Source organism: Aspergillus steynii (assembly GCF_002849105.1).
Source record: "Aspergillus steynii IBT 23096 chromosome Unknown P170scaffold_5, whole genome shotgun sequence".
NCBI lineage: Eukaryota > Fungi > Ascomycota > Eurotiomycetes > Eurotiales > Aspergillaceae > Aspergillus > Aspergillus steynii.
The window spans coordinates 2569311-2581365 of NW_020194402.1; the positions used below are offsets into that span (position 1 = coordinate 2569311).

Consider the following 12055-nt stretch of genomic DNA (forward strand, 5'->3'; position numbering starts at 1 on the left):
GCCTGGTTCATTTGCCTGCAGTGGTATTAGATTAACTATTCCTTCGAAACAAGTCACGGGGGCTGTGAAGTGATTTCTTTTTCAACGATCCCTTGGCTCCAGCCTCAGCTGAAGGGCTGGTTCAAGGCAAGAATCGGCAAAAGCTGAAATGCATCATGCGTCTGTGTTCACATACCTGCATACTGGACCACGCAATCAATTCTTCGACCCCTCTTCCTTTCGACATCGAGGTATTAATGCGAGATGAGTTTCGTACCTGGCATCTGATCTATCTTCCCTACAACTCACAATTAAAAGCTCTTTCTGAACATCTCCTCTAAGCCCCATATCATTATGTCTGAGTTCATTCCGTTCTGGGCGCAACCCAGCCACCCTGGTCGTCTTCAGGTCCTGAAAGGCGACGAGCCATACAAGTCTGCTGCCCGCTCCCTCATCTCCCTTCCCGCAGGGGCAGTCTTCGCCAAAATCTCTACCGCAACGTTGGTCGATCACACCACCTACACATCCGTTGCCACCGGGAAGGATTCCCGCATCGAGCTCAACTCCGACCTCGTGTATTGCAACCATTCCTGCAACCCAAGCTTGGTCTTCGACATAACCCGGTTCGAAGTTCGCGTTTCAGAGGACCGACCTCTAGCAGTTGGCGACGAGTTGACCTTCTTCTATCCGAGCACGGAATGGGAGATGGTCCAGCCCTTCCGATGCGAGTGCAGCGCTGGTCCCGATAAATGCCTCGGTTTTATTGCAGGATCTTCCAAGATCGAACCCTCTGTTCTTGCGAGATTCTGGCTGAATGATCATATTCGGCAGCTTGTGGAAGTTCCGTCGGTAGCCGACAAACCTTCGTACTTGGTGGAGGCGCCTGTGGTCGATGGCACTGGGGCATGAATGGTTCTTGTGCCTTCCGTATACTGGCATGTAACTAGACAATGAACTAGAGAATATATCAGTAGCGGTAGCGAGATCTTTTCCTCCCTATTTAGCAGATCAGTTACTCGGCATCGGTCCTTTCTGGCGTTATCTGTTTCCAACAATATTAACCATCCCTGGTGAGTTGTACTATGACTCCCCACGCAAGTGTCATTGAATCAGTGCCTGAAGTTTCTCGGCCACAAGGGGCAATTCACGGTGCACTGCGACATTTCTCACCGTACCTCAAGCATGAATAAGCAGTTGTCGGTCGCAATGAGCCAGGTTTTAAATTGGACGACGAGAGGTATTTTTGGTAGACTGAAATCCGTAGCAATAGTAAGTGGCCACCAGTGATCGCTCAGTCCATTTTTGAAGTAGGAAAAATTAGAAAGGTAAAATTAGACACCTTTGGAGATTGTGTCTTGACAAATGCCAATGTTTGCTTGATTGACATGGAGTATTTCTTGTCACAAATCATTTGGCCAGCTTGATGAGGCCGAAAATGCTGGACTTCGAAGTCACTGTGCCTACTGGCAGCAAAAAATGAGACACTCATTTTCAATCAGACCGCGTGCTCATTTTGATTAACTCCGTTGTTCTAGTTGTCATTAATGGTGATCTACCACTGTGGCGTACTGCACATGGCATCATCAGACCCAATAGAAATTAGAAATTGAACAAGAAACCGAGCGCGAATTTATTCAATTTGCCACTCAATCTCATCAAGCGCGGTATATATTGACATCTCAGAGTCCAGGGGTTGCGGGCTGCGTGGGATTGTGCGAATTGGGGCCGAGTTAGCGCTTCTGAGCCTAGCATAAACTAGCCCTTGTACACTCCTTAGTTCCATTGCAACCTTGCTATCTGCAGACATGACTAATTGGCCTACCTGTGTGACTTTCTGGACTCGCCGAATTTTGGCATAATTTATCAAAAGAAACCAGTCGAGTTCGAACATATCTAGAAAGCTCCAGCGCACGAGAAATCGGGATTCTTCAGGGTTCCCTCCCACGGCACCACGGCACTAAACCTCGGGACAGACCCGCAATCCGACTTATCTGATGCTATGTTTCTCCGAAATACGGCCATTAGGCTTTTCAAATAGGGTGCTCCTTGGCAGTTTCAATCTATTCTCGAGGATTCTAGAGTCAATAAGCCCAACAAAATTTTACTGTCGGGATCACCGGGCTAAAATGACGAATATCCCTAGCATTCAGGACTACAGCAACCTTCGGGCCAAAGATGTTTTATTTCGACAGAGCACGTTATCCATGTTCAAATCATGTCTTATTTGCAGTCTCCTTAGGATTATCTCACTCACTCACGATCAGGGACTCCGTTGGGACCCTGTCACTTTCGGCTGCCGGATCAAGATAAGATTGCGACGCCACGATCAACCGAATTTTCCAGTCTAACCCAACCGGACGGAGAGGGGAAATGATGCGATCATTCATCAATTTTCCGTGGGGTCTGGATTCCATCTCGTTCTCGTACCTGGACGGGTTCTGTTTCATCCGGAATGAGGTCGGAGTCCGGTGGACACCAGATCCCGTCCATTAGGGTTTGCGAATGGCCGACATCGCGGATTTACCTCAACTTTGCCACGTTGTGAGTGTCACCAAGTGGCGTCTCCGACGGTGCCAAGCATACGCGATATTAAACCCCTTCTTGGCGTGCAGAACGGAGATAAGGCCGACGTCCGTCTTCATCCTGTCCTACTCCGTGGTCGATGACAGATTCTTCTCGGGGTCTCCTGCTGGTCGTGCTAAAGCCTAATAAGGTCGAAGGTGTCATCTGGGATATATTAACCAGACCCCACTTAACGATAACGTTGTGGCCATTTACAGCCATTGAGACAGGGTCTAGCTGGTTTGGGTAGAGACTAGGCCCCTAGTTTCTAACTGTCCCTTCCTTTCCTTCCCTAGTGACATCGCTCCGGCAATGTTCCGCCCATTACTAGTAGTATGAAGAATCTTCGTCATCATTATCAAGCAAGTCTGCGACCACTTGCGACGTTGAGCAGATTACTGGAGCCTGCCTGCCAAGCGAAACCAACAGGATGCCAATATCCCACCGGGAGAAGCTCGTTGGTGATGTTTCACGCCGGCAGATATGAACGAACCCCGAAGGAAAATGAACAATTGGAGGGCACAGTCTGAGCTTAGCAGCGAGAGTGCATTTAACTACTGCATCTGTCCCCCCAGATGGGATTCCTGGATGAGGGAGAGATCATCGCATAACGTTCCTTACGAGATTCAATCAAGTCACTCTTTCAATCATGCGTTCCACATTCTTTTTGCTTCCGCTCATTCAGGCGGCTTTTGCCACTCGGCCTTTCCTCAATGAGCCCGATACTGGGTAGGTCGACATCTCTCTGTCTTCTATGGACATACATCTAACCGGGTTCTAGTATCGAGGCTGCTCTTGGCAACACCCCCGAGGGTGAACTGCCCGACCTGGACCAGATCTTTGGTCTTCCCGACTTCGAATGGGCCGCCAGACGGTACATGAACGACTCTTCCTACACCTACTACCGTAACGGTGCTGCTGGCGAGTGGTCCTACCGAAACAACCTGGAAGTGTACGGCCGGTTCCGCTTCCGACCCAGGACCCTTGTCGACATCACCAACATCGAATCCACCCTGTCCACCTCGATCTTGGGCCACAACTTCTCTGCCCCCTTCTACATCAGTCCTTGCGCGTCGGGTGGTCTTGCCCACCCCGAAGCTGAGGCCAACTTCGTGAAGGCCGCGTACAAGGAAAACATCCTCTACATTCCTTCCCACTACGCCACTCTCTCCTTCGACGAGATTGCCGCCGCCAAACCTTCCAACGGCTCGCAGACCATCTTCCAGCAGGTGTACCTCAACTCCAACGACACCCAGACCAAGGAAGTCTTCGACCACGCCAAGAAGCTCGGCTCCAAGGCCATCGTCTTCACCGTCGACTCCGCCTCCGACGGCAACCGCCACCGCGCCAACCGCTACGGCGTCGGCTCCGCCGACAGCGACTACACCTACATCACCTGGGACTACTACAAGAAGCTGCAGAACTTCACCACGCTGCCGGTCATCCTGAAGGGCGTGCAGACCGTCGAGGACGTGCGTCTTGCCGTCAAGCACGGCGCTCCGGCCGTCATCCTCTCCAACCACGGCGGTCGTCAGCTCGACGGCACCCCGTCGCCTCTCGAGGTCGCGCTCGAGATCCACCAAGAAGACCCGGACCTTTTCAACCAGATCGAGATCTACGCTGACGGCGGTGTCCGCTACGGCGGCGACGTCCTGAAGCTCCTGGCTCTGGGTGTTAAGGCTGTCGGTCTGGGCCGTCCTTTCATGTATTCCAACACCTACGGTGAGGAGGGCGTCCGGCGCGCCATCCAGCTCCTGAAGCATGAGATTGCCATTGATGCTGGAAACCTTGGCGTCGGTGACCTGAAGAAGATTGATGCTTCTTACGTGAGTGCTCTGGGAATTCATTATTCTGTTCATCGGTTCATGCTGACTTTCTTTTCTTTAGATCAAATGGCAGAACAACGGCTGGTTCAGCTAGGCTGTTCCTTAGACCCTTTCAGAACCCTCACATTCCTCAACTATTTCTTTCCTAGAATCAGTTCATATATTTTCAAGTCAGCGATGTAGACTTTATTGAATAAAGCTATGTCGTTCCAGTGACATCTTCCCTCCCTTTCAGAGTACAGTTTCTATATCGTAATGTAGGCTTCCGCGAAATGTAGTATTTGGAAATTGCTTTGAATGGTATACCCAGGACACAAAAGGAGGGAGTTCTTACCAGACCTCAATATAAACCCTGAACCGGGGGTAATTCTTGTTTCAATTACAAAAAAAATATTAATCGTATATTTAGCATTTTTAATTTAAGTTACAATTAACAACCATAATCCGTATTCATTTGAGTCAATCCGCATGCAGTATTAAATTTCGGGCCGGTCGGGGTGGCTGCCGCATCCGAGATTTACCCGGCTCGGCTTGTCGGCAGTGGTTTCTGCAGGACAGTTGAGTCCAGAAGATAGTGGTGTGTATTCCAGGTTGCAATGTTTGAACATCTTTTCGTTAATATTGAAAAATTTATCTGCTGGTACTTGTGGCCAAATTGGTCTTCAACGCTCTCTCTGTAGTGGTTGATCTCTTGCATACATATTATGGGAATGCTTTTGGTCCTTATATGTTAGTGAAAGAAGGAAATACATTTCCCTTCTCCCCTAGGATTGTAGAGTGGCAGCGGGAATTTAACTAACCTGGGCAGATTAACTCTTTTAAAATATATACCAACACAATTGCAATGGCCGATCGGCACGTAGCTCTCCAGTCTTGGACTCCAGTTATCAGTGACCAAATACTCAATAGGAACGCATAGCATTCATGCTTAAAGCATTGAGACATCTCATCGCCAGGTCAAGTCAAAAAATACACTGATCACATTATCACAACCTCACAGATCTGCGCCCGTCTTGTTTTGACCATCCAGAAGTCCTAACGATAAGAAATGATCTAATCAAAAATGCGGGGTTAGCGCGATTTGCCCCTTTCAGTCGGACCTCGGCACTTTCCCCTCTCAGCTCTAGCTCGGCTGCTTTTTCATCTTAACAACAATCACCTCCCCCATCCCAAGTACCTTATCTCCATAATACCCATCCACCAGCCATCTACCAATAAATCAAAAACCGAAACAGAGCACAAACGCCATGTCCGCCGAAGAACAAGTCCAGCTCTCCAACTTCAACTCGATCTTCTCGCTCGATGGCAAAGTCGCTGTCGTGACGGGCGGTTCGCGCGGGCTGGGCCTGCACGCTGCGAGTGGGTAAGTCAAGTTACGTTTGAGTTTGTCTTGTCCTTTGCACTCCAGACTATATATAAGGTGTTTAATTGTGAGGATTCGGTTTCCGAGCCCTATCTATGCCTGTCTGCATCCATCCGATCGGGTTATGTCCATCCCCTTGTCGCGCAACCCAACCCCCCGAACTACATCCCGCTAACAACCCCATTCAACCAGCCTCCTCCAAGCCGGCTGCTCCAAAGTCTACATCACATCACGCAAAGCTGCCGCCTGCGACGAGGCCGTGCGCGCGCTCAACGCCCTGCCCAACAAACGCCCCGGCGCGGTCGCCATCGCCATCCCTGCCGATAACAGCCGCGTGGCCGAGCTCGACCGACTCGTCGAGGAGGTCAAGAAGACGACCGACCATGTTGATATTCTGTTTGCGAACGCGGGCGCCACGTGGGGCGAGAAGTTCGAGACGCATCCCGAGGCGATGTTTTCGAAGGTTATGGAGTTGAATGTCAAGTCGGTGTTTTATACGATTCAGAAGTAGGTTTTGCTCCTGGTGGTTTTGGTGTTTGGTTGGGTTGGGGATGATATGAGATGAGATGGCTAACGTTGAGCTGCGTGGATGGATAGGTTCGCGCCGCTGTTGTCGGTGAATGCCAATAAAGAAGATCCCTCGCGCGTGCTCATCACCGGCTCCGCGGCTGGTATTATCCCCGGGTCGTTGGGCGAGAATGCTACGTTCAGTTACTCGGCGTCGAAGGCTGCGGCGCTGCATCTGGCGAGGAACTTGGCGCTGGAGCTGGGACCCCGGCATATCCTGGTCAATGCGATTGCGCCGGGATTCTACCCGTCGAAGATGGCGAACGGGCTGATTGAGTTGCAGGGTGGGCTGGGTGCGATGGAGGACCAGTCGCCGAATAAGAGGCTGGGGAGGCCGGAGGATATCGCCGGATTGGTGGTGTTCTTGGCCAGTCGGGCTGGTGGGCATTTCAATGGCGCGGTGTTGGTGACGGATGGGGGTGCCAATTTGCGGGGGAGGTTGTAAATTATCGAGAGAGAGAAAGGAGGTAGATGGTTCAATTTCATTCGAGTACCATACAAACTATATCATTTTGACATGGCATCGCTCTTAGCAGGTTAGATTTACAATTTCGAGGCTGGCCTGATATTCCTGTCTGCTTGTACAACACGGTCGATGATCTCCATGGCCCGGAAGAGCTCGTAGTCGCGCTGCTTTGGTGTTACAACCTGGATACTCAGCGGCGAGTCCAGGTATACTCGACGGTCGACGGTTTGCTCGTCCCCTGTTCAAGTTAGCAAAGTCAACAGGGGTGTGTAGAAGCCGAACATACAAAGCTTCCGATTGGCCTTATCCCAGCTGCCGATCAGGGGAGTTTTCATTTCCTTCCCCTTCTCGAGATCTCCCTGGTTGAACGGCCTGACCGGGATAACGCCTGCCGGGTAGTCCAAGAGCACGAAGCTGGACGTATACCCGACGGCGTTGTACCGGTCGATCTCAGGGACCGGGTGAGGCGCCACGGGGTGAATGATTGCATCGACGCGTCGGCCGTTTTGGTTCCACATCTTCAGTAGTTCCCGCTCAATGACCGATCGCTGTGCCTGCAGCTGACCTAGTTGTGTCACGGTCATTTCCTTGCCGCGCTTGGTGCGTCCCTGGAGCCAGGGGATCAGAGGCTCTCCAGTCTTGTCAAGCAGATCCATCATGCTGTTGCCTCCATCAGCGCCCATCAGCCTGCCAGCTATGGCTTGGCACTTGGCTAGAGCAGGCGGTACTGGGATCTCGACTACTTCGACGCCAGGCGTGCGACCCAGCGCCCGAGCCACCTCATCCAGAACCTTAGCAATGGGCGGCAACGGCTCCACCAAGCCGTCCGAACGCAGCACACCAATCGTCAGATTCTGCTTCCGCGTATCTGGCATCTGCGCGGGAAACTCGCCCCGCCATTGTCCGGGAATGCAGTCCTCCCCGAACAGCTCCGCGCGAGAAACAATCTCCTCCATGATAGCCCCCAAATCAGCCACCGAGCGCGCCAACGGACCCGCCACGGCCTGTAAAGACACACGCATGTTCCCGGGCATCATGCCCGCGTCTTGGCTTCCGTACGGCACCCTCCCCACGCTGGGCTTGAATCCGTATATACCGTTGCACATTGCCGGAACACGGATGCTGCCTCCGATATCAGATCCGAAACCAACCATCGACCCGCGCATGGCCACCAGCACTCCTTCTCCGCCCGTACTTCCTCCTGCCGTGAGCTTGCGGTTCTGAGGATTCAAAGTGCGTCCGAAGAGATGGTTACAGCTGTCCAGGGCGCCCATGGTCTGCGGCACGTTAGTCTTGGCAATGACGACGGCGCCCAGGGACTCCAGGAGGTCGACGAGGGGGGAGTTTTCCGTGGCGGGCTGGAATGCCAGAGCAGCGATGCCAAGAGACGAGTCGAATCCCTTGACGTGGAAGGGGTCCTTGACTGAGACGGGGAGGCCGTGCAGCGGACCGATTGGTTTACCGGTCTGTTGCAGGTGAAGGTCGAGTTGTTTAGCTTTGGCGACAGCGCGGTCGAACAGCGGCTCGGTCAAGCAGCGAGTCAATTGGTGAGAGATAGCCGCTCTCTGCAATACTCTCGTTAGTTTATGTTGAGACTTTGGATTAGGGAGATTAAGAGGAACTATTAACCTTACTAAATGCCCGAATAACCTCCTCACTTGAGAGCTTTCCTTCGGCGATGATCGTCAGAAGAGCTCGAATATCGTAGTTCTCTGTGATAGCCAGCTCTTGATGCGTAAGAAGTCCGCAGGACCTCGGGATACCCATTACGTTGACGGATTGGTATTCTTTAACGTTGGTGATGGAGTCCGCAATGGAGAGCATCCCTTCGGGGATAAACGATGCGGGGAGCTTCCATTCTGCGGGGATTTGAGCATCAAGATGGGATTGCTTGCGTTGAGCAATCCCAGGATATGTTATATTTGAGGACATGATGGCCAATTATAGCTATTACGTGAAATAGGAGGATGGATGATAAAATGGAGGTGAAAGCAGGTGTTACGGTCAACAGCGTTTGCGGGGAAATCAGGAGCCGAGGCAATCGGCCGCTGACTCATCAACTCTATCGCTGTGCCTGAGGCATTCTGTCAGTCTTTAGTCTGCCCCTGTACTTTGTATGTTTTCTGGAATGGTTTTATTTTTGAGAATATTGCCTAGGATGGGTCCTTTCAAACCGGTGTTTGAAATTCATATAAGTAAGTTGACTTCTATTCTGCCCAGGATAAATGCAAGCTCAGTAAAGCAGTTTTACAAACAACTTGAATCATGAGATGATGAGACCGCCGCCAATACACAAGCAATGGCCAAGTGTACTACTATATTGGTTACAGTAAATCAGGGCCAGACTCCGTACAATTAGCGCCAACAGGACGATTGTATCCTACTTCCTCTTCCCACGTTTATCTCTGAATATAGTCCTCTCTCGTTTCGACCAATGGTAAATATAGCACATAAGGATAAAAGAGTTACACATTTGGAAAATACGGAGATCTATAAAAGAAACTACCTACCTACCTACCTACAATATTGCCGCTTTCCTCGTTTACGTGCACGCACGAATCACTTGCCTAGTTAGCTAGAAGGCCGGTGGGCGCCAAATGAGAATGTTTCCTAGCCTTGTCTTGGCTATTATGGAGGTATCCTAGCTCCCATTTGCTCAGCTCGACCCTCGTCAAATATTGCTAGGATGTGCAGCTCTTGACCTGTGGGCACAACATTACTCACTTTCATCCAGACAATCAAAATCCCGAATCCTTCAATAAATCACCGTTTTGTACACCTTGAAAAGCAACAGCCAAATCAACAATTTGGTCTATCGTTGAAATGCTGACCAAAGTTTCCATACTCGTTTACGCGAGCGATCCGCTTGACTTCACCAAATACCGTAATGCTGCGCTGTTTTTCGTGTTTCATAATGGATCTACAACCGTGATGCACATAACCGGTTCACCCGGGCTTTTTGTTAGTGTCGTAAGAACAGAGCTAGAAAGGACATGCCTATATATTCTCTCTCAAACCCCGGAGGAAGAATGCGGGCCAGATATTCCGGCCAGTCAGGCATCGGTTTTAACTGTGCAAGCGCCTTAATATGCTCCCAATATTCCGGGTACCACCCCGAATCCTCCCAGTCCAGGATGGCAGTGACTCGACCTCCATCGACAAGAACATTCCGAGGTGCAAAGTCAGCGTGAGCAAAAACAATGTGATGATTATTCTCGAGCGCGAATTTCGCATAATGCCGTAGTAAATCCGGTGCTGACGGAACAACATCCCCCAAGATGAACTCATTGAATTGTTGCTCAGAATCGAACGGGCCACATTCGATAGGTATACGGCGTCCAATAACAGCCGGACCGCGATCAATAGCGCCGATGTAGTCGCCTTTCAACTCGCGAAGTTGGGAGAGATAGGAATTTAGCTCATCGGCAATGGGGAGCTTTTGGTCGGGGTCTAGAGTGTCCCACACTTCGTCGAGCCGCTGGCCAGGGATATAGTCCATCACTATAGCCACGACTTTGCCATCTTCCCATTGAACATCGTGGACTTTAGGAACCGGGATGGTTGTGTTTGCCGCGATAAATCGAAGTGTTTGCGCTTGTGGGAGCGGAGATTCTTGCCCGACTTCACCGCGAGATTATCGCCGACTCGGACAACCTTGCGACCGAACAGGGAGTGGAGCGTCGTTTCTTCTTGGTCCTTCGTTGTATCCATCTTCCAAAGCTAAATGGACGCGCCTTTGAGTGTCGGATAGGGAATTCGCAAGAATGGGGAAACATGAAATCTGACGTGATGAAGAAAAGATGGGAAGATAGCGGAGAGGTACCCATTTGGTATAGCCTCTTTCATTCCCCCCGCATTCTATCATCCATACCGGCACAACCCTTTTAGTTACTTCTTCACGAAGTCGCTTTTCCCCCCAACCCCCCGCAGGATAATCCAATTCCCTCTTTTGGACCATGATCTTCTAGTGTACTACCCTCGATCGGGTATCTATCCCTACTTCGGAACAAGCTCTAAGGATTTATTTTACGATGTGCGTGCATCCTACACTTTAGGATTAATTTCCTTGATGGAAGCTTTGGATGCATGTTTACGGACTTCAGTTTCTTTCTATGTATCTATTTTAGCGCATTAATATGCTTCTAGGAGCATCTCAATCATCAAAGGCGGATATACATACGGTCATAGAATCTACGTTACTCTGGATGATGAATCGGGGAGCCTTTTTGCTCAGTTGACTTGAGATACTATTTTCACCCCTGTACATCTAAGCCTTCTCTCACCTGATGCCAATCCATTTCAAAAGCTCCCCACCACAGCATCCTCCTCACCTCTTTCCACGCTCTCCTTATGATCACTAGCTCGATCAATCAACTCCTCTTCGATCTCCGAAACATCCCTCAGAAGCATGAACCCATTCTCACGGAGCTGAACCAAAGCATCCTTCACCCAAATACGGCACGAGAATGGCTCATTTGTATTTGGCGAGTGCGATATATTGTACGGAACGTTATCCAGAATATTCTTCACAGCTCCTAACCCACTGGGACTAATAGAACCGATCTTATAGGCCAGCACAAGGGCCATGGAGAAGGGGATTTCGTTGGTCGAAGTGGGCGTAACAACCCAGCCACCGGTCTCGTTGGTTGCGTGCCATAATTCCCCGGCTGGAGAGCTGGTCGGGATGAATAGACCCCAGTGGAATCCCGGGAGGGCACCGCGGCTTTTGAGCATGATGTAGATGGAGTAATCTTCGTACTGGGCGGCGATGGAGGATTTTGGTCGAAGAGGCATTTTGAAGAGGAAGTCTGTTTATAGAGGTGTATATCTTTTATGTGTGGTGGAATATGGTATTGGGTTGGAATCGAAAGAAAGATGAATAAACATGGAGAATTAAAAGGAGCCGAGACAGAATTTCCAGGGATTCGATACTTTTTTATAGAAGATACGCTGCTCTACTAGCCGCCTGGATTCTTAGTTTACGCTGGGCGTAGATCCTGTCTGAATGAAGTGGATAAGGCGCCAGTGTTACAGGCGGCAGCCTGATTGATAGGGAAAAAAGACTTCTCATTTGATGACGGTCTGGCGGCTGCATCATGCATAAACTAGAACAGCGAGTGGCCTAGACCAGTCGGCAAAAGCAAAAGAAGCATGGGAAATAACAAAAATAAAAATGGGGAGAGAAAGAGAAAGATAAAACAAAGAATAGAAGCAAGATTTTGCAGAATATTATCCGTGCCTAGCTTCTTCCCAAAGTGTAACTGAGAGCATGTTACTGGGACTTTGGCCCTC

The 12055-nt window shown here is 50.3% G+C and overlaps 6 protein-coding genes across 6 annotated transcripts; 3 read left to right on the top strand and 3 right to left on the bottom strand.

Moving 5' to 3' along the window:
- Window positions 1–333: 333 nt before the first annotated feature.
- P170DRAFT_360504 (uncharacterized protein) lies at window positions 334–888 on the top strand (the record flags this gene model as incomplete). Its single annotated transcript, XM_024844414.1, has 1 exon — window positions 334–888. One exon carries the CDS (start codon window positions 334–336, stop codon window positions 886–888), a length of 555 nt encoding a protein of 184 aa, XP_024703614.1.
- Window positions 889–3190: 2302 nt separating this feature from the next.
- Window positions 3191–4461, top strand: P170DRAFT_476934 (S-2-hydroxy-acid oxidase; the record flags this gene model as incomplete). Its single annotated transcript, XM_024853395.1, has 3 exons — window positions 3191–3270; window positions 3323–4367; window positions 4429–4461. 3 exons carry the CDS (start codon window positions 3191–3193, stop codon window positions 4459–4461), a joined length of 1158 nt encoding a protein of 385 aa, XP_024703615.1.
- A 1076-nt stretch (window positions 4462–5537) lies between these two features.
- P170DRAFT_456876 (oxidoreductase, short-chain dehydrogenase/reductase family) lies at window positions 5538–6768 on the top strand. The gene is made up of 3 exons (XM_024851657.1): window positions 5538–5730; window positions 5923–6237; window positions 6328–6768. Exons 1-3 carry the CDS (start codon window positions 5615–5617, stop codon window positions 6740–6742), a joined length of 846 nt encoding a protein of 281 aa, XP_024703616.1. The 5' UTR covers window positions 5538–5614; the 3' UTR covers window positions 6743–6768.
- Window positions 6769–6818: 50 nt separating this feature from the next.
- Window positions 6819–8729, bottom strand: P170DRAFT_456877 (putative general amidase). The gene is made up of 3 exons (XM_024851658.1): window positions 8393–8729; window positions 7050–8328; window positions 6819–7001 (listed from the first exon to the last, which is right to left on the bottom strand). Exons 1-3 carry the CDS (start codon window positions 8693–8695, stop codon window positions 6841–6843), a joined length of 1743 nt encoding a protein of 580 aa, XP_024703617.1. The 5' UTR covers window positions 8696–8729; the 3' UTR covers window positions 6819–6840.
- A 967-nt stretch (window positions 8730–9696) lies between these two features.
- P170DRAFT_437984 (uncharacterized protein) lies at window positions 9697–10504 on the bottom strand. The gene has a single exon (XM_024849487.1). It carries the CDS (start codon window positions 10260–10262, stop codon window positions 9726–9728), a length of 537 nt encoding a protein of 178 aa, XP_024703618.1. The 5' UTR covers window positions 10263–10504; the 3' UTR covers window positions 9697–9725.
- A 479-nt stretch (window positions 10505–10983) lies between these two features.
- P170DRAFT_437985 (uncharacterized protein) lies at window positions 10984–11654 on the bottom strand. Its single transcript, XM_024849488.1, has one exon. The coding sequence runs from the start codon at window positions 11555–11557 to the stop codon at window positions 11063–11065; it is 495 nt and encodes a 164-aa protein (XP_024703619.1). The 5' UTR covers window positions 11558–11654; the 3' UTR covers window positions 10984–11062.
- Window positions 11655–12055: the final 401 nt, after the last annotated feature.